The sequence below is a fragment of the Salvia hispanica genome, chromosome 3 (genome assembly GCF_029641045.1).
Source record: "Salvia hispanica isolate PSC_SH4W2 chromosome 3, Shi_PSC_v1, whole genome shotgun sequence".
In the NCBI taxonomy this organism is placed as follows: domain Eukaryota; kingdom Viridiplantae; phylum Streptophyta; class Magnoliopsida; order Lamiales; family Lamiaceae; genus Salvia; species Salvia hispanica.
Window position 1 is genome coordinate 41,496,438 of NC_142694.1, and position 26,823 is coordinate 41,523,260.

The 26,823-nt window shown below is 35.8% G+C and overlaps 3 protein-coding genes and 1 long non-coding RNA gene across 10 annotated transcripts; 2 read left to right on the plus strand and 2 right to left on the minus strand.

Annotated features, from left to right (window-relative positions):
- Positions 1 to 206: 206 nt before the first annotated feature.
- On the minus strand, positions 207 to 13,339 carry LOC125209393 (LEAF RUST 10 DISEASE-RESISTANCE LOCUS RECEPTOR-LIKE PROTEIN KINASE-like 1.2). 7 transcript variants are annotated; one of them, XM_089067439.1, is made up of 4 exons: positions 12,556 to 13,339; positions 2,062 to 2,094; positions 1,721 to 1,966; positions 207 to 1,583 (listed from the first exon to the last, which is right to left on the minus strand). In XM_089067439.1, the coding sequence occupies exons 1-4, from the start codon at positions 13,319 to 13,321 to the stop codon at positions 628 to 630; spliced, it is 2,001 nt and encodes a 666-aa protein (XP_088923565.1). In that variant the 5' UTR covers positions 13,322 to 13,339; the 3' UTR covers positions 207 to 627. The 7 variants fall into 7 exon arrangements, with proteins under 7 accessions (XP_088923565.1, XP_088923567.1, XP_088923570.1 ...); XM_089067441.1 differs by lacking the exon at positions 12,556 to 13,339 and adding an exon at positions 8,391 to 9,217; XM_089067444.1 differs by lacking the exon at positions 12,556 to 13,339 and adding an exon at positions 6,265 to 6,958.
- LOC125209425 (uncharacterized) lies at positions 5,316 to 7,033 on the plus strand. The gene is made up of 3 exons (XR_007174324.2): positions 5,316 to 5,439; positions 5,778 to 5,900; positions 6,279 to 7,033. It is a non-coding gene; the product is annotated as an uncharacterized LOC125209425 (long non-coding RNA).
- A 6,475-nt stretch (positions 13,340 to 19,814) lies between the features above and the next one.
- On the plus strand, positions 19,815 to 22,927 carry LOC125209411 (uncharacterized). Its single transcript, XM_048109013.2, has 6 exons — positions 19,815 to 20,311; positions 20,968 to 21,182; positions 21,656 to 21,869; positions 21,967 to 22,052; positions 22,150 to 22,241; positions 22,355 to 22,927. The coding sequence occupies exons 1-6, from the start codon at positions 20,102 to 20,104 to the stop codon at positions 22,585 to 22,587; spliced, it is 1,050 nt and encodes a 349-aa protein (XP_047964970.2). The 5' UTR covers positions 19,815 to 20,101; the 3' UTR covers positions 22,588 to 22,927.
- A 1,178-nt stretch (positions 22,928 to 24,105) lies between these two features.
- On the minus strand, positions 24,106 to 24,717 carry LOC125209420 (non-specific lipid-transfer protein 2-like). The gene has a single exon (XM_048109021.2). It carries the CDS (start codon positions 24,637 to 24,639, stop codon positions 24,355 to 24,357), a length of 285 nt encoding a protein of 94 aa, XP_047964978.1. The 5' UTR covers positions 24,640 to 24,717; the 3' UTR covers positions 24,106 to 24,354.
- Between the last annotated feature and the right edge of the window lie 2,106 nt (positions 24,718 to 26,823).

Genomic DNA, 26,823 nt, shown 5'->3' on the forward strand with positions numbered 1-26,823 from the left:
TATACCAGATAATTCAAAAATCTTATATCCGAACCCGGTCCGAAACCCAAAAAATTGGATATCGGGTATCCAATTACCCGATATTTGGGGTTTGACACCTCTAATAGAAACTTTGAAAAGGTATAAATTAAAATACGTACCAAATTTGTAAAATAAGATAGAGAAAAAAAATTATTGGAATTAGTGTAAAGAAATTGTGAGATCCATTTCCTAAAAGTAAAACACGCGGATAATTTAATTTGACTTAAATTTGTAATGAGTCCATAAATATCCATTGGCTCGGGCGCTCGGCTATCCCATTGCCGGAGTCATGGATGGACTTACATTACCAACATATACAATTATACATCAATAACATATGCTAGTAGCAAAAAATAATCACATTGCCACCACCAATTGCTAAGGAAATACTCTACTAGCTAGCTCTCTTTCATCATATGCACATTCCCGCTGCCAATTGCTCAAAAATAGACAAGAAAAATACACATAGAACAAAGAAAGAATATATAAACCATTCTCACTCACTCACTCACTCACACACACACACACAAACACATATACACCATCTCATCCCCTAACACAAGTGTGATTCTTGATGTTGTAAGCCCACACCAACAACATCAAGAATCACCCGACCGAACTCGCCGTCGTCGAGGCGCTACTAATCCACGTGTCCGTCACCGCCGTCGGCGACGATCGATAAATCCTACTCTTCAGCAGCACCACCTCATCCGTCTCCGGCGACGGCGGTATCTTCCCGCCAGAATTCCCCTTCACCCCCTCGAAATCGCCGTCCCCTCCGCTCTCTATGTCGTGGAGGATCGCCACCACCTCCTCCATCGTCGGCCTCATGTCCTTATCCAGCTGCAGGCACCGGAAAGCCAGCTCCGCCACCGTCGTCGTCATCCTCGTCACCTCCGCGTCGGAGTTGTACCCGGTCGCCGGGTCGATCAGCTCGTCGAACGCGCATTTCTGGATCTTGCTCACGGCCAGGTTGGCCAGGTTGATCTCGTGCTTATGCCGGCTTATGTCGACGGCCGGCATGGACGAGATCAGCTCAATCAGCACGACTCCAAAGCTATAAACATCGCTCTTGTCTGTGAGTTGGTAGCACTGGTGGTACTCCGGGTCCACGTAACCCGGGGTGCCCTGGGGCGCCGTGGAGATGTGTGTCACGTCATTCGGGAAGAGCCGCGAGAGGCCGAAGTCGGCGACCTTCACGGAGAAGTTCGCGTCGAGGAGGATGTTGTTCGTCTTGACGTCGCGGTGGATGATGTCCGACTTGTGTAGGTACGCGAGCGCGGTGGCCGTCTCCCGCGCGATGGTCATCCGCATCGGCCACGTGAGGGGCGCCGAGGCGGCGCGCTGGCCATGGAGGTGGTCCGCCACAGTGCCGTTGGGGATGTACTCGTACACGAGGAGGAGCTCGCGGCTGCGCCGCGAGGTGCATCCGTAGAGCGAGACGAGGTTCGGGTGGCGGAGGCTCGTGAGGATCTTGATCTCGTTCAAGAACTGCTCCACTCGTCGGTAGTTGTGCTCGTAGAGTCGCTTGATCGCGACTTCTCGGCCGTCGTGGAGCTTGCCTGGTTAAATTTGACCAAAAGCTAACGCACTTAATATGTAGGATAAATATTTTTTTAAAAGCAAATGTTCGGAACCAAATTTGGACTTTTAGTCTAATTAATTAATAACCCCTTTTTGAGATGAGTTGAGTGGTTACCGTAATAGACGGTGCCGAAGCCTCCGTCGCCGAGCTCTTTCGAAGGGTCGAAGTTGCCAGTGGCCTCGACGAGCTCGCTGTACGAGAAGATGGGAATGCCGAAGTTGAAGCTTCCGTCTTCGATATCCGCTTTCGAGGAGGGATCATAAGATAAGTTCCTTGAAAGAAGGTAGGATCCAACCTTCTTTTTCTTTCGCAGCCAAATATATAAGGCGCAGACAAGCAACAGAGCAGATCCAGGTATCACTGATTCATCATAAATCAAGAAATTATCAAGTTACATAAATCACAGAATTTGTATGCTTTTAATCAATGTGCGGAGAAAGAGAGAGTTAGCTTACATGTAGCTAATAATATCTTCCTCAAGTTATTTTCTGCAACAGAATTTAAACAAAGAAATCACCATTTCTGTTAGTTAGATTCATGCCAAAAAAAAATTGATGCAAACAACAAAACTAGGCATGGATTTAGAAATGTATAGAGCACAGACAGTCGATCCATACGGGTTAGAGCCAAAAATTTCCAGACACGAATAAACGATACCTCGTTTGCAGTAGAACGTGTTATTGTTGGCAGTGAGACACTGCCCTCCTCCATTGAAACAACCAACACATTCATCACAAACATCCCATTCTAGCGTAAAATTAGCAGTGATCATACTGAACAAATCATCTGAGTTTCGACTAGACCTCATAGGCAGCTGTACTAACCAACATCCTTCTGGAGCATCAATTTGCTCGGAAGGAGTACCATCGGACGATGGGATTTTATAGTACACGGGGTAGATACACTCTATCTTGCTATAGTTTTCGAAGTATTTATCAAATTTAGACATATCAGTAGGTTCGACGTTGCAGGGGAACAAGGTGAGATTAGGACTGAATGAGACTGAAATCGAAGGAGATCGAAGCAAGGACTGATTCATGAAAGAAAAGCAGCTTTTGTTAAGCAATTGAGCTTCAAGCTGAGGATCACGAATCAAGATTTTGTTTGATGAATCATAGTACTCCAAAAGAGTGTAACCAAGATTTCCACCACCTAAATGGATCACTTGATCATCCGAATCACAGCCATCAACAGCGATCAATCCGCAGTCGGGATCATCCGCTCTTGTTAATGGGAAGTTGAGAGTTTGATCTCCACACTTGAAGGATTCTGGGCATTTTGAATCAGCAGATTTGAAGAGATGAAGATGGAAAGGGAGGAAGAAAAAAAACAAGAGTGTGGTTGCATCCATTTAAGAGAAAATGAAGTTATTGTAAGAGAATTATGTTTTGGCTACTTTTGTATAGTTTTTGGTTCTGACAATTCTGTTGTTCTAATCAAACACGTTAATGGACTTTGGCAAATAAATTTCGTAGGAAAGATGTTTATTTCCTTTTTATTTTATCTAACAAAAAAAGTTAGTTAATGTGTGGTGGTTGAAGGTTGAATCAGTCTTGGCAAGAAGATTCCTAATTGATCAGCAATCATTGTCGCCAAAAAAATCTTAAATTGAATCGAATTGGTCAAGCAAAAAATCCCATTCTACAATCTAGACTCTATACTACACAGATTTCTCATCTTGATTAACTCTTCCTACAATTCCTCCAAATTTAAATAATCAACGAATGAATTCACCTAATTGTACCTTTTTCACAGATGAATTGATTCATGCTGTTATGAAGGCACTGCCCTCCTTGATGGAAACAGTTAGAACAAGCTTCGTAAACATTCCACTCTATAAAAAACTCAGCAGTCAATATATCAAACAATTGGTGGGCATCTCCTTTACTAGAATCTATAGGCAATTGAATCACCCCACAATTCGCAGGAATACTTCTCTCGTTTGCTGCAGAATCATCATCTGTTGTCGGGTCCAAATAATACGCGGTGAGAGGCCCGCCGCGTTGGTCGTGGAAGCTGAGGTAATTCTCGAAATAATCTTGAGAATTTCGATGGTTGGAGCAAGTGAAGAAGGTGAGATTTAAGGGGATTGAAATCGAAATAGAAGGGGATTTTGGGAGAGAGAGATTTGTGAAAGGGATGCACTTGAGCTGAGATTGATATAAGTGATGAAGATGAGGGTCGAAAACTTTGATTTGATTTGCTGAAATACTGCCTAGAATTTCATACCCCGAGAGACCTTCAGACATGATTACTGGGTTTCTTGAACCATTGCAGCCGTCAACCGTGATCAAGCCGCAATCGGGATTTTTGACGTCGGTAAATGGAATTTTAAGGGGGAAATGATCTCCACACTGAAAGGATTTTGGGCAATTGGAAGCTGCTAAATTTGGTAGATGAAGAAGATTATAAAAGAGGAATGAGAGTAAAGAGGGCATGATTTCTATTTCCGTCTAGTAGATGAGAAGGGGTAAGATAGTGGAATTTGTGGTTTGTTTAATTGACTTGTGTTACTTTTCCAGTTCATCAAGTCGTTGATACTACTCAGATACACGGAACAATTGACTTGGAATGGGAACACTTAAGGTTAAACTCGTCCCAAATTCATCATTGGTTTATTGATTAACTAAAGGTGTTTTTGAAGTGGTCTAATCAAGAGAGTCTATGCAAGTAGATGATACCATTAGTACTACCAAATCATTGTGTAAGCAGCAGCTGCTGCTACGTGTACTGGCCAAACTGTAGAGTGATTAAATGATGCCTAAGGCTATTGAAGTTCGAGTCTAATATGGTGCGGTCTTTCAGTCTAAAATTGCAATTGCAATTAGCAAAAGAAAGTACCTTTATGGCAGTAGAACTTATCCCGGTTGTCACTATAACACTGTCCTCCTCCATGGTGGCATTCGTTACAATCTTGAGAAACATTCCACTCTAGAGTGTACTCACCAGTCAGGAGATGTAATAGATCAGCTGAGCTGTTGCCGGACTTGTAAGGTAGTCGACTGGGTACACAATCTGCAGTAGGCGGAGCATGATCCTGATGAGCTGGGGGAGGTTTGTAGTAGATAGTAGCGGTTTCACAGCGTGACCTGCAATAGCCTTGGAAATAAACTTCGATTTGTGGTAAGGCAGTTTGATTGTAGCATGTGAAGACGGTGATGTTAGGGGAGAATGTAAATGACACGAAAGGAGACTCGAGTGGAGACATATAAAAGGAAGTATAACACTTGGCTGAGTTCAGTGATTCTTGAAGCCATGTGTCGCGGATTAGGAATGCATTTGTGGATGTCTTTCGTAGAATTTGATGTGAAGATGTATTAAAATGTGTGCGTAATGTTGGATGTCCCTTTGCAGAATCACAGCCATCAACTAAGAGCAATCCGCAGTCAGGATCACTACTAACGGCAAAGGGAAATTCAAGAGAAAAGTTTCTACAGGTGTAGGATTTGGGACATTTGGAATGAGCTTTGAGTAGTAGAAGAAGAAGATGGCATAGCAGCAACATTACATACTTGCCAAGAGCCATTCTCTCTCTCTACTTGTGAAGTCTTGTGTAGTACGAGTTGTGTTAAATAATAATATGTTGAAACATGACTCCATCAAGTCGTTGGCTCCATTCATCACGCTGATTGACTGACTTAGTCTTCCTTCCAAATTCTAACATAGATATTCTTCTAACTAAGTTCCCTCTTTCACACTTCACTTGACTAGCATTTACCTACACTCCACCATTCCTCTCTTGTCCCATCCGAACCCCGTCCAACCCCAAGACCGGCCTACTCAGTAATGTGACCAAGCTAAAGAACGAGCACCATCAACATCTTTTAAGCCTGGTATGTTCCACATAATACGAATATTCAATAATCTAGCCAGTTCATAGTTTTATTTGAGGCCACTTATTTTTTCTGATCTAATAGCTACAGCCTGTTGAAAATGTGTGCACAAAGCCAACTCTTTCAACATCAAAGAAAAGATGAGAGGAAAAATATCTATTTTAGGCTAAAAAAAAACAGAGTCTCATACTTTTACGACAACGTACTTTAATCTGTAAGCAGCACGGTCTAGATATATCGCGGATATTATCTTAATTTCTTATAGTAGCAGCCAAATCAAAGGCAAATTTCATGAAGAACAACTGGCTGATTCTCTCTCTCTCTCTCATAACTGGCAGATAATATAGGTATGATTATGAGGTGTGACTCACGGAATAGCGAGATACAGCGAGGAGGTTACAGCTAACTAACTAGACCGGCCGTGGAAGCTTCTAGAAGGATGTTCTGTTTCTTCACTAGGGGTAAGAAGAAGTGTGTTTCTCAGTACTATATGCGTGTACATTACAAGAAACTACTTTCAGTAGAAAGTCTTTGCTCAATGACTTCTTCAGAGGAAGGAGTTCATTAGTAAAGGTTTCAGTAGCAACCATTGCTACTGAAACTTAGCAGAGCAAAGAGAGTGTGAGAGCAGGCAGTAGCTCGTGCGATAAGCTAGTTATAGAAAGATAGCACACTGCTTATAGCATAAGTTAGTATGATGTTGTGAAACACGAGCAGCTCTCTCGTTTGGATGCAGATCTTTACGATCAAACCACGTAACCTATTGTCTCTGTTGTTTTTTCGCTCGTGTGTGATTGATTCTGAGATTGAAGCATAACAAAGTACCTGTTTTTTCGCAGTAGAACTGGTTCCGGTTGTCTGCAAGACACTGGCCCCCTCCCCGGTAGCATCGATCACAATCTTCCGACACACTCCACTCCAAACTGAAACTATAAGTCAACATCTCCGACAGTTGTGTCGAGTTCACATCAGACTTCACAGGCAACTGAGTCAAGGAACATTCACGAGGAATCACCCCGTTATGACTCTCAGTTGCCGGAATTTTGTAGTACAGAGTGGAGGCATCACACTCTTCCCTCCTATAGCTTTCGAAATACTCTTGTATTTCGTCGTTGCTACTCTTATTAAAGCACGCGAAAAACGTGATGTTAGGGGAGAATGTGAATGAAACCGAGGGAGATTGAGGCAGAGACACATTCATGTAAGAGAAGCATCTTGGTGATTCCAATAATGTCTGAAGCAAGAAATCAAGGATTGTGAATGTGTTATTTGATGGCTGGTTTAGGATGTATTTTGCTGAGGTTGAAGCTCCTATATGTAACCGTGGATGTTCTTCTTGAGAGGTTGAATTGCAGCCGCCAACTGCGAACAATCCGCACCCGGGATCACGGATATCGGTGAATGGAAACCGGAGAGTGAAATTTCTACAAGAGTAGGATTCTTTGCATTTGGAGTGAGATTGAGGTAGAAGGAGAAGGCACAATAACAAGAACAACACATGTTTGCTAACAACAACCATTCTCTCTCTTGATTGATTGATTAGGTGGTTTAAGTTTAATCAAGTTTTGTTTAAATAAAGGCATTTGTTGATTAATTAAGTCATTGGCTCCATCCATCAAGCTTTTGACTTGTTCATTTTTTTTTCCCTAGAAACTACATGAAGAAAATACCCTAGCTAATTATAATATTCCACTTTTTAACTTCTAGTATGAATGTATGATTTAACACTTTGAATTGGTCTATGAAGCAAAAGTTCCCTAAGACTTCAAACACACTTCTCTTGTGTCTTGTTAGATATGTGTCATGGAAATTAGTAACTTTCTCTGTTTTCGTTACTTGAGTAATATTTTATTAGCAAAAAAAAAACACTGAATGCACATACCTTAATTCTCATCTACCAAAGAAATACATCAAATGACTTGGGATGAAGGAAGTAGATATTTGTGAGGAGTTTTTAAAACTAACACCCCGATATAGTGGAATGTATTTTTATGTAGGATATTTGAATTCTTTTCAGTTTGTGGACTTGTATTTTCTAGTCTTGATTCAAACATTAGTTTATGTACAAAGTTGCCTTTTTTTCTATTATAGTTATGGATGATAGCAACTTGGTTGAAAATTTGGTTAGGTCGGCCGCACTCTTTCCACATAAAAAACAAAACCATAAGATATGCATGGAATTGATGTGATCAAAATTTAATAATTGAAAATAGTGCACTATACTCGCTAACATAATAAGCAAGTAGTATATTATTTATTTAAAATATTATTCTTAAATTAGAGCAATATCATAATTTTATCCCACATTTGCAAAAATTACAAAGGGATGTACTACTTGATTTTGTTATTCACTTAATTGTCTCACGTCAAAACTATCAGCCAACAACTTAAGAGCAATTTTGACGATTTTACATTATTTATAAAATCGTTTTCAAGTTTTTAAGGAATATTCCTTATTTTAATTTCATTGGGTCAGCAGCGGTTTAGGTGTCAAGCGGGAACTGAACCACGAATTGAAAACCTTATTTGCGGTTCTAGTTTTGAACCTAAGATAGGCAATTTTTTTGCCCATTTGGGTTTTTTGGTCAAGGTTGATTTTCTCGATTTTTGCCGATTTCAGATCGAAACCACTGCTAAATCATTGGTTCGTGGTTCGAAAAGTGTTACAACCAAAATCGAATTGGCAGAACCTACATACCCGTTCCATTTAAATTAGAAGCATCGGTTACCAATTAAAGTTCTAAACCAGAACCAAAGCACCGGTTATCATTCCAACCGGAACCGTTAATCTGGTTCTGTGCAAACCGGCGGTCCGGTTGGTTTGAGTAAGCTATCACTTATATTTAATTTACTTAAGTGATAATTAGTCTCAAACTAACTATAAAATAAATCGATAGTACTAGTATTTTGTTATATCTAAGCCAAGATATGAAATTAAGCTAGAACATTACCTCGTTCTCTACGGCAGTAAAACTGATTGCTGTCGTTAGTGAGACACTGCCCTCCTCGCTCATAACAATCATAACATTCTTCAGATAAACTCCACTCTAGAGTGAAATTCGAACTAAACAAATCGAACACATCACCAGAGAAATTTTGGGCAGACCTAAATGGCATTTGATTCATTGTACATCCCGATCCTGGAAGCACATCATCAATTACCGCAGGAGCTTCCTCTGTCGCTTCTCTCTTGTAATAAATCTCTAAGATATCGCAGCTTATATTCTCGTAGTCGTAGTGCTTGAAGTAATGTACAACTCTTTGACTCGAATTGAAGCAGTTGAAGGTGGTGAGATTAGGAGAGTACGAAAACGAAACCAGAGGAGATTTTGGCAGCGATACGTTTGCGAAGGAGTTACAGCTTCTTCCATTGAAGTAGTTTGCTAGAACAGTATCGTGGATCAGAAATTTGTTGCCGTCTCTGCCCAGAAGATCCATCGGATATTCTCGTAGATAAATTAGTGGATTTTTGTGAGGGAGGCTGCAATTGACTTGGATTAATCCACATTTGGAGTGATTTATATCGGTGAAGGGGAATTCGATGCTGAAATCTCTGCAGGTGTAGGATTTTTCGCATTTTGATTCAGCTTTGATCAGAAAAAGAAGGAGATGGAGGAGGAAGAAGATGAAGTGGTTTTTTATTGGAGGAGCCATTTTTAAAAACTGAAATATGTTTTGTGTCCTTATTTTATAATTGGTGCCTTATTTGTGTAATAAAGGTGCTTGACTTTGTCTAACACGCTGTTTGACTGGAGTTGGAAATTTGTGGTGGAAATGGAATACAGAGAGTCTACTTTATGCCAATTGTGGGCATTGCTTTCATTCAGTTGGAAAAAAAGGAAAATATTATTCAGTCTAGTCAGCGTCATATTCTTAATTTATAAGTTATAGTACTATATAAATAAAATATTTTCTTCATCAATAAAAAATAGTCTCATGAAAGAGCAAGTTTTAGTGAGCAATAAAGAAGTAAAAAAGAGAGAATGAAAATAGATAAGAGGAAGAGGAAAAATGGTAAAAAAAAATAGTTTTTGTAATGAAAATAAGACTATTTTTTTTGGAGAGTTTGACCATATGTACCGAATTCGCATTTAGCAGAATCTAAATCGGGTTCACGGATTAAGGTGGAAAGTCTATCAGCAGCCGTGGTCATCTGAGTGCAACATTCTTTTCGATTTATGATAAAAGAGAGAAGTCAAAATAAAATAGGACAAAGTACGTAATTGACTCGCCTATTGCACGGAATTGTCGAATAGTATATAGATTGGGTTGGAAAAGATTGGTCTGGGACAGTTTCGTTGGGCTGGGCTAGAATTGTATATTTGGGCCTCATAATTTTAGAGGCCCATCCGGAAAAGAACATATACTTGAGCTAATTTTTGGGTTGAGTTGGAAAATGCGTTTTCAGGCCCAATATATTTCCAGAGTTAAGACGGAATTCGACCTATGTTCTAATTGAACTAACAAGAAATTAAGTTAAATACCTAATGACTTTTTCTATTACCATTAGATTTTGGGATAGAGCTTCGTAAGGGTTTAGTTTATCTCACCGTCACATATCAGATACGCTTCCTAGGAATGTCTTGTTCAAAGCCGACCGCTAATTATCTTTGTTGGCCGGGTACGATTCCAACTTTTGTGGAATTGAAACCATTGGCAGTATCCCAAACCTAACTCTCGTAAAATCTAACAACATATGATACTAAATACTAATTTCATCCAAGCAATATAAACACGTGAAAGAAAAACACAAGGATACCGGCTTTATCAAATATTAGCATGTTGGTGAGACAAACAAAAAAGCTTAATATTGAACACAAATGAAAAAAAAATTAGCAAATTATAGTTACCTTCTTCCTTGCACTTGAATTTATTCGAATTGTCACTAACACACTGCCCTCCTCGACCATAGCAATCATAGCATTCTTGAGAAACATTCCACTTCAAAGTAAACTCAGCACTCAACATATCAAATAGCTCACGAGTAACTGAGTTCGATTTCGCTGGTAACTGAACCATCGAACACATGGCAGGAACACTACTATTGTTTGGAACATACTGTGTACTATAATAGACTGTTGGAGGGGCTTGACAACTAGTATTGTAGTGGTGGTTATGGAAATAATCTTGGACATTTGGATCAATAGTAGCATTCCAGCATGTGAAAAATGTGATATTAGGGCTAAAACTGAATGAAACAAAGGAAGATTGAGATAGGGATAGATTTTGGAAATTGTTACAATTCTTGTCCTTCAAGCTCCTTTGGCGGGAACCTTCGTAAATCGTGAACTCATTCGTCGATAAATTGTTTTTCCCTACAAATTGGTACTCTCCCCGCCCGAGGTCGGGCTGTTCAGGGCTAAAGCAAAGGCGAGATGATTCTGAATCACAACCGTTAATGAAAAATAATCCGCACTTGTTATTTTTAGTAGAGGTAAAAGGGAAACTCAATATGCCTAGATTTCCACGTCGGAAAGATTTTGGACATTTGGAATCAATTGGGGGGAAATGGAGATGGCATGAGAGTAAGAAAAGAAAAATATTTGTTTTGCCCATGACTAAATGTATTACTACACTCAAAGAAGGCTACTAAGCTCTTTATATAGAATGGAACTAAGAAAGTGGGAGAATAGACCATTTTGTACTCTAGTTGACTTGGAAATTAATTTATAGTGGAAGACCATGGTAAACCATTGTATTACCTGAAGTAATTTTAATTTTTTTTATCATGAGAATAACCGAATATTTTGCTTCTCACAAAATAAAAAATATACTAAATGGTGTGAATTGTGAGATTGACTCAGTCAAATTTTGTGGCGCGGAGCATTATCTACATCTAAACAAATCAGAACCAGCTCTAGTGGACTATATATTTCTCTCTCTAAAATTTTTTACTAGAACTATATTTTCCCAACTCAATCATTAGGAGTAATTCCCCTTAAAAACGTCTCTTGAATTTGACACAGTCGCAATCCATATTTTGTCAACTACGTTGATATGATTTGTAATGGGGCCATTAATAGTATAACCTTGATTTGATTATATGTTTGACTATAGTAATATTAAGAGTCCACTTTAGCTCGTCTTAAATTTAATTACACATAAATAATACTTTCTATATCTCATAATACATGTCACGATTTTCTTTCTTTTTCCTCTTACAAAAATGTCACATTTCCTTTTTTTTTATTAATATAATATGTTGTTTTCTCTTTCCACTTAACACATAAAATAACATCTCCTAAAATCTCGTGTTAATCCATAAATATATTATCTATTATGGGACGGAAGGAGCATATTCTAGCAATCAAAATGGCTTGACTCGTACTATTGTAATTGTCCTAATTTGAGCCAATCAAAATTATTCAACCCGACCCAATGGGCTACCCTAATTTCAAGCCCCTCGACATGCATGAAAGTGTTTTCCTACCCGATCTAGGCCGATCTACATAGGATTTGTAACCTATTTTCTAGCTACTAGACATTACGTTCTTCCCCTTTGGTTCGAAACGTTACATAATATAACTAAAAACTCAAGCGAAAACAAAGGTAATTAATGCCAAAACCACTATTGCAGTGACTCGAAATCTAGTTTTTTTTCCTTATCCACTATTAAGGTAATTATGATCTATCGGATGGAAGAGGAGCGTCTTATCAATTAAGTAACTTCATCGACAAAATAATAGTACAATCTAGTTCTCAGTGCCCAATAATGTTTCATAGCTACTTTCGTGGTGATATGAAATACCGACTCTCTTGGATGGAGGAGAATTATCTTATCAGCTAGATTGCACTTCATCGTCATAATAATAGTAGTACAATCTAATTCTCGATGCAAGGATGCATCAATTCTATACGACGTATCGTCGAATGACAACTTTTCTAGAGTTTCACGTATTGATAAAATCTATGTTACTTAAACCAATCAAATCTAAACATCCAAGATTGATAAAATTAAATACCTAACTATAGCCCAAATTCAACTTTATGCCAACAAAAATCATGCACAATTAGGATAGAAAATCGCACAGAAATCAATCAAAAAACTCCAGCACAGAAAAAAAGCATAAACTGAACTTACTTAAAAAGGAAAGAAATCAAGAGAAAATATCTCACCCGGTTTGCAGCTCCTCGAATGCGGCCGATCGGGGCAGAAACACCTAAAATGGAAAGAACTCTCATTGAAACCGCACCGCCCGCCGCTCTCTCGGCAATCGCTACAATCACTCGCCGTCCAATTCATCACAAATCCCCTCCTCAAAACCGCCGTAACATCCACCACTTCATCCTCCCTCTCATGCGCACTCAGCTCCGCACGTGCCACAACGCTCTCCTCGCACGTGCCAATCGCTCTCCCCCAATCCTCATTGCCAGCAAACATCGCCAAATCAATCTCGTCGCTTCTCTCACTAGAAACATTGCAATTGCCGATTCCATACCTCCGCACCTCTTCGCTCACGTTTTTGCAGCCGAAAAACAAACCGAATTCCTCCCCGCCGGAGTAATCGAATCTGCCGTTGGGGAGAGTCGTGTTTCGGATCAATCTCCGAGAGCAGCTTCCGATCGACGAAGCCAGCAACGCTGCGGCGTTGAAGACGCGGAGAGATCGGTTTTCGTAGAAAATGTCTTCGATTATGTACTCGTTTTCCGAGAGACGGAGAATCGGAAATCCGTTGGTGCTGCAATCGATCGCGAAGCCTGGGTAGCCGCAGTAGGATTGCTGCGATGGGAGGAAGAATGGGAAGCTGATGTTGGGGCCGCCGCCGCTGCAATTTTGCGGCGCGCAGGCTTCGAATCGGAAGTCTGCGGCGCGGCAGATTTTGGATAAGATGGTGACGAGGAGAGAGAGTGTGAAGGGAGAGAAAGCGTGGTGTGTTTTCATGACTAATTTCTTGGTGAAGAAGATGGAGGGAGACTGTATATAGGTGTTGAATTTTTTTTAATTTTGTTTAATTGGGAAAAATTTTGCGTCTGCCTAAAATTTGGACTATTTAGGAATTTATTGAATTAAATGGATTAAATATTAGTAGAAGGTGAAATATTATAGAGTTGCATGAAATTGACTAATCTAAGCTCTGACCATTTTGGGCGACCGTTTTGAATATGGAAGGTGTTAAATAGGATTATAATTTATATGTATTTGGATAAATTAGTGTTTCTATCGTAAAAATATTATTTATATTTCAGTAATTTTTTGATATTTTTAAAAGAGTAAATCTCTCGTACACTCCAAACATCGTGGGAACTAATTATCAAAATTAAATTATTGCCCGAAATAAATCAGAATTAAGTGTTGCAAACACGATATTAAAACATTGGTCACACTATGTGTCTATGCGTACATAAATTTTGTCTTTCTTAAATCTTCGATACATAACTAAACTTTTATCTTTCTTAAAATTTATATCAAGTCAAAATGAGATATTTCATTCAGAGTAATACTCCCTCCATCCCACATAATTTGAGACACTTTGACCCGGCACGAATTTTAAGAAATCTAATAAAAAGTAAGTTGAAAAAGTTGGTGGGATATGAATCCTACTTTTAAAGTATTAGTTTTATAATAAAATGTGAGTAGGAATATATTATTGGAATATGGGGTCCACTATCAAAATGGTAAAAGTGAAATAGACAAATTATGTGGATGACCCAAAATGGAATACTGTCTCAAATTATGTGGGGGGGGGAGTACTATATTTTGTATATTTAAATTTTAGTATTGTATATTTTGCATATTTAAATTGTAGTAATATTAATGTTTAATAGGATTTATGTCGAGTTAAACTGAGATACTTCATCGAGATACTTTGTCGGATCAAACGACTATTATATAGGGGAATGTTTTAATGAGATTTGTGTGGCCAAAGTGAATGGGAGGAGATGGATGTCTAGTAGGTCCATGAAATAAGAATATTGTCAAGTTGCCTTCTATAATAAAAAGTTGGATTCAAATTTAGAATGAAATTTGACTTTCAAATTTGTTTTTTATTGGAATATTTTTATTGTAATACATATAAATATAACACAAACAATTTAGAATATTGTACTCCTAGGACATAGTCATTGACTCCTTAATTAATCTATCAATAGTCAATAGACATATTTTTATTTTGGTAGGTAAAAAATTTAGTCTTTGTTATTTTATTTACATGATATAACTATGTTTTTTCTCTATCTAGTTACAACTTCAAGTACAGTAATATATTAAAATCACTTTTCCCTTTCATAATTACTAATTTTAAATTAAGAGTGAATTACATATTTAGGACCTATACTTATCACGACGCACGTTTGCGGTCCCTATACTTGCAAAATATCATTTGCGGTCCTTATACTTGTATTTATGCACGTTTTAAGGTTCTTTTCACTTTTTGATTTTTTTTTGGACGAAAACACCCCCAAAGGAAAAATTTGTACACTATTTTCTCTATTTCATCCTCCTTCTTTCTTTTTCCTTTGTCTATAATAAAATTAGAACTAAAATTATGGGTTTGTTAATCTTATTTCCTTGTGTTCTATTAAATTTTTTGAGAAATTTAATCATATGATGATAAATTTTACATTTTCACGTCATTTTCCTTCATCACACTAGAGTATTTGTGATTATGCTTCAAATGTGGAGTATTATAATTAATGATCCCGTAAATAAAAGATTAAAAATTTGAACGACGAATTTCAACAAGTGAATATTTGAATCTAATCAATCGTAAAGTGATGAATAATAAGCGATAAATGGACTGGATGAAATTATGGTAATTTTGGTTGTGTGTATTTAGCAAGTAGGCAGCGCCCGCGACTTATGTCGGTTCTCACATCAGAAATTTCTCTTTGCAATTCTAACAAAATAATGTAAAATAAACTTCTTAGCTGAACATTTGATTTGTCTAATTTCCTTCTTCAAATATGTCTCATCTCAAATTTTCTTATAATTATACAAGTCATTTACATAAAGAAGAAAGAGAAAAAATGAAGAAGAAAGAAAAAGGAGAGAAAATAGTAGTAGTATATAAATTTGCCCTTCATTTATTTGGGGGTATTTTTGTCCTAAAAATGTCAAAAAAAAAGAAAAGAACCTTAAAACGTGCACAAATACAAGTATAGGGACCGCAAATGATATTTTGCAAGTATAGGGACCGCAAACGTGCGTCGTGATAAGTATAGGTCCTAAATATGTAATTCACTCTTAAATTAAAACTCATAGTACTATTAGAACTATGAATAATAGATTAATGGAGCATTATTTTGAATTTTGACTATTTGATTCCTTCTTTAGGCTATCCTTTATTCCGTTTTCAATAAATTACTATCAGTTGCACGATTTGCACGTTAAAGTAAAATTAAATAATAGTATTTCAAAAATAAACAATTTGTAGTATATGTATCTACTCCATGATGGAAGACTAGCCACATCTCTCCATATGCAAATTTAATCAACTAGGCTACGTTAATTTATGGGAAATATTTGATCCTAATGTTTCCAAATAAACTTTTGTGTGTTAGTTCACTTAAATTTTTTAAGGAGTTGGTGTTGTATATTTTATAGAATAATGAATTACTGCACCAATTTGACCACTCAAAGAATTAGAAATTAGTAAAGTATGATATTCAATTTTCTTTGTGCAAAATCAATACTCCATCTTTTATTGATATAATGAGGTTAATTCTCCACTAGGGGGATGGAAAGCATGAAGACAATGAATAATTGCTGTTTTCTAGCCATAAGCATCTACAACTTAAAAATTAATAGTGTAATTAATTAGTAATATGAATTATAAGTTTATAATCATTGTGTGAGACTATAGATAAGTATATAGTCCATAGTGATATTATACTCATTCGTGAATCATTATTTCAAATGAACACGTATCCACCACAAAAACTGATTAAGTAGGAAAAAATAATATTGGCAAATTAGAAAATGTCAAAATGATATGCAAATACAAGACGTTTTTCCACTTGGTCCTGTCTACATAATAATGGTGCAAGTCAATTTTGATCACACTTCTACTATTTTCAAGGGAGTAATCAATTATTAAAAAATATAGTCTTTGATAAATGTATGTGCATATTTTATACATATTGGGACGTATTTTGTGAAAAAATAATACTTAAATCAAAAAAATATTATCAGAGTATTTAAGTTGAGATTTAACTTGAATATGCACTTTATTTCTTTTATTTCTTTTTTATTTCCCTTCATTCATAATGATAATTAATTTTTTGTTGAAAAACCTATATCTGACTTTATGAATTTTGATTTCCACAGCCTCTATATGGGCCTAAGTTTCAAACTTTAATTAGATTAGTGATGATGGTTGATGGCTTCATGTAGAGAGGACTTTGCTTTCTTCATTTATAGTAATACCGAAATATTGAAAACATGTCTAAACCTTTTGAAATTTAGGGTTTGTATTATTATTCCACTGTTCTACTCATCTACGTTTGTACATTTTTTGGTGTTCGATTTCTCAATATTAAATTGACACATGATTACCCTATATTAAATTAGACTGAAAATTAATTTTGTCATTATGAAGAAGACCAGACACATAACTCATGACTAATAGCAAACCACACATTTAACGAAATATTATTATGAAAGATTGATTTACAAAGGAGTATATAAAATATTATGCAATGAAAAAGAGTTCAAAGTAATGATTTTAAATGGAAGAATTGTGTTTAAATTTTCTAGCTAAATGAACTATTTGCAAAGAAGTAAAGCCCAATAATTCTCACTGTATTAATGGGTTTAAATTTCAATTATTTCGTGGAAAAAGCCCAATAACATATTTTTCGTGCAATGATTTTTAAATTTAATATTTACATTTATCAAAATAAAAGAAAGAAGATTAAGTACATTTTGATTCAAACTTTAATCAGTGTGATGAAACCCGATTTTTATTGTAATACTTAAACCTTATATTTAATATTCTAGTTGGATTTTTTTATTTATTTAGAATTCTTTATTGTACCATTTGTGATTTTCTCATTTTCAAAATTATTTTTCCACGTCCGCCCCCCGTTACATATCTTCTTTATAAATGATAGAGACTGAGACATTTCATCAATAATGAAAATCATTGTTTACAAACCAAGTTGGCAAAACATATATAACAAAATATCACTCTCAAAAACAGGAAAATACAAAATAATTAAAGAAATAATATAAAATGACAAAAGTCATTTTCCTCCTTGATCCAATCATCCAAATGGATATGCTATTTTCCACCTTGATTTGTTTTAAAGTTGATCTTGTTGCACCTTGTGGTGCAACATTCACTAACAAAAATGAAGAAACACACAAAGAAAGAATCTATAGAGGATATACCGAATAATTCATGGTTCTAGATTTATTATCATTGCCCCTCACTATTTAGTTACATCTTATCTATTACTCAATTCGTCTCAATTCGTCCCGATTAAGAGTCACACTTTTCCATTTCAGTCTGTCCCCCATTAAGAGTCACACTTTCTATTAACTATATTTGTTACACACAAAAAGTCAAAGTGGTTAAACATTCCACTATCTAACTCCATTTATTTTACATATTCAAACACTTCATTAGCATCTGTGTCCGATCAAAATATGACTCTTAATTGGGGATGGATGAAGTATTACTATATAAAACATTACAGATGATCAAAATTTATTCCAACCTATCATAATCATAATAGGTTCAAATGTTTAATTATAACGTGTGATAAGACATTGATAAGTTTTTTTTAACAATTCATTAAAAGTCAAGATCAGTGATAAAATATTTTTTTTTGGTATCAATTAACTATAAAATTTGTAATTTATATTGGGTTACATGTAATTAACTGTGAATATTAAGGCGCTAGTTATCTAAACTTTGAGATGTCTAGTTGTTATGAGTAGGTTATAAATACGTATGACAAATTATGTGCGTCAGTTGCGATATGAATATTACACGATATATCAAATCCGAACAATCTACGATAATAAACTCTTGATAGGAACACGACACAACACATATAGACATAAAAAATAGATTGCATATGACACAGCAGTTATATAAAATCTAACATTTTCGAGATTAGAAGAGTATAACTCAAATAAGCTCACACTTTTAAATATTGAGGATAATGAATTGTGTAAATCCGACACGAGTCCAACATAAAATTATAATTTTTATCCTATTATTACGAATATGATAGTAATACAATAATTTCATATATCTTCATCTCGTGATTTTGTATTGTATTCAAAATTGTCAATCTTATTATAATTACATTTACATGTGTACCTATATTTTTTAAGTTGGTTCAAAATCATGACTTGACCAAAATATAAGAGTATACATGCAAATATTTCTTAATTTAATTGTACATTTGACCAGTATTGGCTGCCACCACATATTAATAATATACTAATGGGACCCATTGGTCGGCTAACTAAGATAATTGAAATTAGTAGTACACCAAAGCCTGAACATTTAAAACATACTTATAAAGTAAAATGGTATAATTTCATATCTAATAATAGGTCAGATTTATTATACAAATTTATATAGTAAACTTTGATTCACTATGCAGTTTCTTGCAGCAATAAAACATGTTTAAAATACTAAATTTTTTTAATGCCAACACGATTTTCACATGCAAATCTATCAATTATCTTTAAACCCACAATTAATTATTTTATACAAATCAAATTAATTGTGTTTGGTGAACCAAAACCCTACTTGGATGCAAATGGGTATAAAAAATTTATTTCTTCTTAATCCGAAATAATGGTGCATTTTCCATTTTTCGTGTCACATTCAATTTCGCAATTTCATTTCTGATATATAGTACTAGTAGTACTTTTTATTTTGTACACATTAATTGAATAGATATTATTTTTTTCAGTTAAGATAATTCAAAAGTAGGTAGGAGTAGTAATTTTTATAAATTCCTTCTAATTCATGTATACATTTGACTTTTATGCTGTATTAAGTATCTAAATCTCAACCCTAATTAGCAAAATTGAATGCTGTTTTACCAGCATTTATAATTAAAATAGAACAAAAATTTATGAGTAAATTAAAACAATTTGCTAGTGTAATACTTCCTCCGTCCGCGAATAAGAGTCTCATTTTTTTCATTTTAGTCCGTCCAAGAATAAGAGTCTCGTTCACTTTTACCTTCAACTAATTCATTCACATTCAGATTTCATTTAAAATTAATATATATAAATGAGACCTATTCCTTAAAAAAAAATTTCATCCAGTTTCTTAATATTTATTAAAATCCGTGTTATTAAAAAATGAGGCTCTTAGTAGACACAAAGGTAACAAATTTTTATCTCTCCTTTTTTCAATTACTATATAAATAATTCATTTCATTTCTCCACACACATTTCCTCTCTCTATACTCACAAATACGTTTGCTCTTTCTCTCTCTAAACACACACATACAAACAGTCTCTGTGTGTCTCTCCATCTCTCTCTGTAGAGCTTGAAATTGATTTTTTGATCGGAGGAAACCAGCATTGCTCTGCTCTAACTAGCTTCCGCAGCTGCTAGACAAGGAGATACGTCGTGTTACGGCGGCATATGCCTTTTCAGCTAAATTGATACAGATAGCTTCGCGGATACCACAAATTGAATAGTTTAATCGGTAGATTTGACTTTTTTGTGTTAATTTGGGGGAAAGCATGTTGGGGGCAGGAGTGCAGTTTAATAGGAGTAGAAACGGCGACGATCGGTTTTCCACCGCCGCCAAGGCACGTCGGAGCCAAAATTTCACGAGGAGAGTTCAGAGCCCGAGCGATGAGTTGCCGACGGCTGAATCGTCGTCTGTTTGTAATCTGGAGAGGTTTTTGGAATCAATCGCTCCTTCGGTCCAGGCGCAGTATTTATCTAAGGTTTTGTTCTGTTTTTTGCTCGTTTTTCAAATTAATTGAGCGATATGAAATTCGCGATTGATTTATTGAGAAAAGGATGGTTTAATTTAAAGTAGAGGTTGTTATTTTTATTCTCGAATTTGATGGAATTGGTCTGCAAATTATGCTTTTTTTTACATAACTTTGTGTTTAGAGTTTAATTGGGCGGAAGCTTCAAGCTGCTGCGCTTTAGCCAGCAATGCTGCTTTAATTGTGGTTGTAATTTGTGATTTTAAAATGTAGAGAGTTATTAGTATGATTATTGTTGTGTAACTGCTGTCGAATTAGAATATCCATCATTAATTTCGATTTATTGGTTCATATTGTGAAATGGATGAAAATTTTCAGTAGGATGTTAGAATTGATTGGAAGTTTTCATATTGTGATTCATAGTCTTTGATCAATAATTTTGATAACTTCGTGCCTAATAATTTAATTCTGGAAATGATGGATATAATTGCTGTTTGATGTATTACTATGTGATTTTACCAAAAAAAGACCTTGTCAATCTGTTCTTGTAAGTTACTTTGCTGCCAATTCAAGTGTAACTGATCAAAAGTCAGAACTGATTACTTGAATGGCTGAATCTGTTCCTGCTCTTGTCAAATACTTTACGAGTGTCTGTATAAATGCTGCAGATGACAATGCCCAGGGACTGGAGAATATGTAATATTGAGTTTCAGCCATACTTTTTGCTTAGTGATTTATGGGTGGCATTCAAGGAATGGAGTGCTTATGGCGCGGGAGTACCTTTGCTACTAAATGACAGGGATAGCGTGATTCAGTATTACGTTCCATATTTATCAGGCATTCAATTGTATGGCGACCTTTCAATGAGTACGACAAAGTTGAGGTACCTTCTTTTGGATCTCAGATTTCTATCAAAAATATCTCTGCTTGTTGAGAGATTATTGTTGAATTTGAGGCCTTTAATATTGTAACCAGGAGGCCGCGTGTCTAGTTTAGTGATGTGTATGATAAAGGCGGCTTCCTCCCTTCTTAGCTGTTTCCCGCATATGATAAATCTTTATGAGCTTAGCCTACTCATTTATGCTTGAAATTATCATATCAAATTAAGAGCAATGAGTGACTTCTAAGTTTCAGAATTTCAGCAAACAAGTGGGTATTTACAATCAAGCCTAATGTCACAAATATGTGCCTTATGCGGTACTTAAGGCAAAAGAAACATATATTTGACCCTTTTCACAAGCATTTTGTGCTTAATACAATGTGGCACTGGTCGTTTGTATTTGCAGCCCATGAATTTACTGACTGTGGCGAATGACTTCTGATGCACTTTTCCCCATTTTATTGATCTATGTGTAGTCGACTTGGTGAAGAAAGTGATGGAGAATCTTTTAGGGATTCTTGTAGTGACGGGAGCAGTGACAGTGAACTAGACAGAGTTGATTCAGGTGGCAAGTCTCCCAGAGAAGGCTTTTCAAGTGATGATGGCGAATCTGGAAGCTCAGAGGGCAGCTTGTTGTTTGAGTATCTTGCACGGGATCAACCATATTGTAGAGAGCCTTTGGCAGACAAGGTCAGTTGTCTCTTTGATATTCTCTTAGTATCTTCTTCACCTGAGATGTGATTCTCTCTTTTGTTTCTCAAATCGTATTATGTTGAAATCTCTACAGATATCTGATCTAGCTCGTGACTTCCCCGAACTTACCACTCTGAAAAGTTGTGATCTGCTTCCTTCCAGTTGGCTTTCTGTGGCCTGGTACTTACCCCTTTGTTTAAATTGAATCCGTCGAACTATCTCAAGTTGTTATTCCATGCTTCATGCTCACCCTATGTTTATCAATGATCATATCTAGGTACCCAATTTACAGAATACCAACTGGGCCAACTCTCAAAGATTTGGATGCTTGCTTTCTAACCTTCCATTCTCTTCATACCCCCATGACAGGTAGACGGTAGCTATTATGATGCGCGTTTTTTTCACCCCCGCCACAAATTTAAAAACATGCACATATGTAGTGCTTTTATAGTGATCTAAGAATAGGCTGTCTCAATTTGCAGGAAATGAGGCTGTGCATCCTCTAGTCGTCACTCCTCCATCCGAAAGTGATGGTGTTTCACAGATTTCGCTGCCGGCTTTTGGCCTCGCCTCATACAAATATAAGGTTTCACTATGGACTCCAAATTCAGGAAATCAGCCCGAATTAGCAAATTCTCTCATGCAAGCTGCTGATGATTGGCTGAACTCACTCCATGTCCACCACCCAGATTTCTCATTCTTCTGCCGTAGGTAAACTTCATTGCAGTACCCCTCCTTCGCCATCGCCTTCTTCTTCATCCCTTCATAAACATGATGCTGATGCTGCGGGTGCGTTAGATTCTACAATGAACGCCAACCAAATGCCGTTGTAGAGCTGTTAAAAACTACGCGATGACGCGAAAATAAATTTTGGTATGCTGGCTGAACTCTAGCACTTTGCTGGTTGATGCTCTGTTTTTTTTTTATTTTTGCAATTTGTATTATAGAACAAGCTGTGGTTTTTTTTCTCGTCATGGCTATACGATGTAGACTTGTAGGTTTTATCAAACCATTTCTGCATTTTATGGGGAGTTTATAGAGAAACTGTAACCAAATGTTGAGCTTAGTTTTTGTCACTTGTAACTAAATGTTCAAATTAGGCCCACCTGACGGTCTAGGGAGTGGGGGCAGCCGCCCCCTCCCGCCACCCCAAATTGCCGGGGATACTATGTTTTTCCGTGATTTAAAAAATGGTGGTGTTGACGTCAAGGGATACTTGGAGATCTATACGTAGTTGTTACGCTTCTGCAATAGATATCTCGACTAAGCATACGTTAATGAGATTTTTAGGTATCCTAACTTAGAAGACGTTAGTGAGATTTTTAGGTATCTCGACATAGAATACGTTAGCGAGAGTTTTAGATATCTCGACTTAGAAGATATTAGTAAGATTTCAATGGTAGTATCTAACTTTCACAATTCAACAAATTGGTGGATTGAATGTTATATCTTGTGTTGTGAGTTTTCTACCTCAAGGTTTTTACAAGAACTCCAAATTAGTAGTAGTAATTTTTTGCCACATTATATATACCCTTTCAAAGTAATTTTTGAATATTATTGAATGAACCCATCTAAATCTGAAACTCGTATCTTTACGATGATTATGAAAATTAAATTCGCAACTTTCGGCTAGTTTCTAAATTTGAAAATTTCCTCTTTAGGTGAGATATACAGATTAAAACAGCAATAAATACTCATGAATTTCGTTTTCCAATTTTTCCTTGTCACCGCTGCCTCATGTCCCTCATCAAATAAGGTACATTAAGAAAAAAAAAATTAAAAAAATTAAATTTGTAACCGTATTATTTATCATATTAAATATATACATAGAACTAATTACTAAATTCCAAAAAGTCAAATTCAAGGTAGAAAGGAAAAAAAATGTGACAGTTACACTCTTAATTTTTGAATTGGTACTTTTCAATAAACTCAGTCTTCTCCATCGTTTACTAGTCAATTTCACCGCTCTAATATTTCAAACTATAACAGTATATTTAATCCTCCGTCCACGAAAAACTATCTCATTTTTATATTTTGGAATGTCGGCAAAATATAGTTAAATTTCATAAATAGAAAGTTAATCTCTTATGCTTTACTCATATTTTCTCCACTCTTTCATACTTTACCCAATTTTTTCTCATTATTTTTCTTACTTTACTTATATCTCATTAAAATTCGCGTCGTCCATCTGGGACTCTGTTTTTCATGAATGGAGAGAGTAATCCAAAGAAAATTACAAAAAGCAGCTTCATTTATCGCATCAAACACTAAATTTCCAAGCAACGAAACATTGCATTAGCACTAGTATCACTTAAGTAACATACCACACTCATCAATAATCATCATTTTCATAGAAAATAAAAACATATAAACTGTAATACCATAGTACAACCACAAGTTATACTCAATACTTATAAGACTAAAACAAGTCGCACTTCAATAATTATTATAGTAATAGTAGTAATGATAATATTTAATTAATTTAGCATTTAGGGTAGGGAATGTTACAAGCACTAGACACTTTCTTTGCACCAGGGGACTTGATGAACTTCTGTAGATTGGGATTCCTCATGTACTGGCACAGGCACGGCCTCTGCTCCTTGAGCTTGGCGCAGCAGGCGGTGCTCGGCTTCCCTCCCGACGTGATTGCGGCCGCGCACGGGCTGAGCTGCAGCGGGTTGCACGTCACGGCGGTGGCCACCTCCACTTGGGCCAGGGCTAGCATTGCTAGTGCAAGAATTGCTAGGCTTGCTATTTTGGTGTTCATTTTTTTGGTGTGTGTGTGTTTTTTTTTGGTGGGATGTGTGTGTGAGAGAGAGAGAGTGAGTGAGTGTGTTGTGAGGAATTTGTTTGGTTTGTGGCTCAATTTATAGAGGGGGAGAGGTATGGGTGTTGAGTCTCTTTTCACATTGCTTTTTAGTTTATACTCTACAATGTTTGTAAGTGTGCAAGTGGAATCATGACTCAATTTTTAATTTCTACACATGCCACATAGTTGCAAGATTAATTTTAGGGTTGGTGGGTGAAATTTGCTGCCAACAAAAAAAAAAGTTTTAGCGAGTTGAAAGATGATGTATTCTGCGACTGTTATCAAAAAACGGACTTTAACTAGTTGAAGATCATACATAATGCAAGTGCTAAAAAACGGTCTTTAATGAGCTGACGATCATATACTTATGATTTATAGTATGGATCATATGTTATATGGTTGTATATTTGCGGATGATTGTTGAGTGTCAAAATTATCAATTAATTACAAGTAGTGAAGTAGTATTTTTCTAACTCATGTAAGTGTGAAATGTACCAATTTTCCTTAACATATTGAAAATAAAAATAACAATAATGTCATCTAGAACGCCATCGAATGCTATGGACTAATAGTTAGAGTTTGGACTTCGGGCATAGAAGAATTCCATCAGTGATTAATAGTATGTGTTCAAACTAAAATAAAAAATAACAATGTGAGGAAGGCCTTTTCTTCAAAATTATGTATACGTGTATGTTGTCTTCGCTTGTTGAGCTAAAATTCTACCCGAATTGAATGTGACTTGAATCTGAATTTTATGGTTAAAGTGAAATAAATTGAATGTAACTCGAATCCTAACTTTATGGTTAGAGTGAAATGCATTAAATGTGACTCGAATCCGTGTTTTGTGGTTAAAGTAGAATCTTTTTATTAACCGCGATATACTAATGTTGTAAATTCATATTTTGTGGTTAAAATAGATTTTTTTTATCTTGTACAACTAATTAAGTTAATTATGTAAAACGAACATACATAATATATTGCAACAAATTATTGAAAAAAATACCTGCACATTTATTGTTGCATCAAGCGTGAAGTTTCAATTCATCTACTTATATTTTTTCAATTTCATTGTTTGATCTTAACTGGAAAACTTTCCATTTTAATAGAAAAGCAAAAAGATGAAAGTTCCCAAATTTTATGCTTTAGCTCGTTTCTTTCTGTCTTCCATACCTTCATCCTCCCTATTTTGCTTTTTCCCCCAAGCAAAACCTTTCCATGTGATATTTCATGTGATGTTTAAAACTTTGAACTCTTCTTTCTTTCTCTTAGTTTTTTTTTAAAAATAAAAACTCAACTATATACCCATAGTATCCATTTGAAAGATAATTAAAACAATTCATATATATATAATTAACACGAATTATAGAAAAATTCTCCTTTCAACATTTCGAATACGAAATTTAGAAAATACAGCTCTCATGAAAGTAAAATTATATGTCCATATCAATATGTATCTATATGACATATACATATGTACATGCATGGTGTGAGCATAATCAATAATAATTTATGGATGCACACAAATGCAGATTAAATAAAATGATGGGAAAAATTAAAAGTGATAATGGGCAAAATTAAAGTGATAATGGGAAGACTTTGTAGACATTGGTAAGTCACGCTTATAAATGATGATTTATAATCATGCTGCACTATCCATCATCATCATCATACCCATACTAATGCGTGTCTAATTATTCTTTTGAGTAATGAAGTGTTTTTTTCACCTTCGATTTTTACTTCAATTATTTCTATTAATCCTCATATTTTGATTGAATTTTCTGAGTTTTGTGTAGTTTTAGCTACATATTTCGATTAATAAAAGTATATGATAAAAAACATTTGCATTGGATTGTCTAACAAACCTTAATGTTGGCTTTCTTGCTTGAGAAACACGATCGAAGAACACAATTTGAATGCAAAGAACCTTTTATTGAACTGCACTCAAAAGAAGATCCACACTTGGATTGATTTACAAGATTGAAGATAAAGAGAAAATGAAAAAGAGAAAGAGCGTCTCAACTAACTAACTAATCGGCTAACAAATGCCTTTTAACTATTTTTCAAACCCAACGGCTAGTTGGATCGTACGGCTACGATTTAATTCCAACCTAACTAAGCTGAATCTAACGGCTCCTGAAGCTC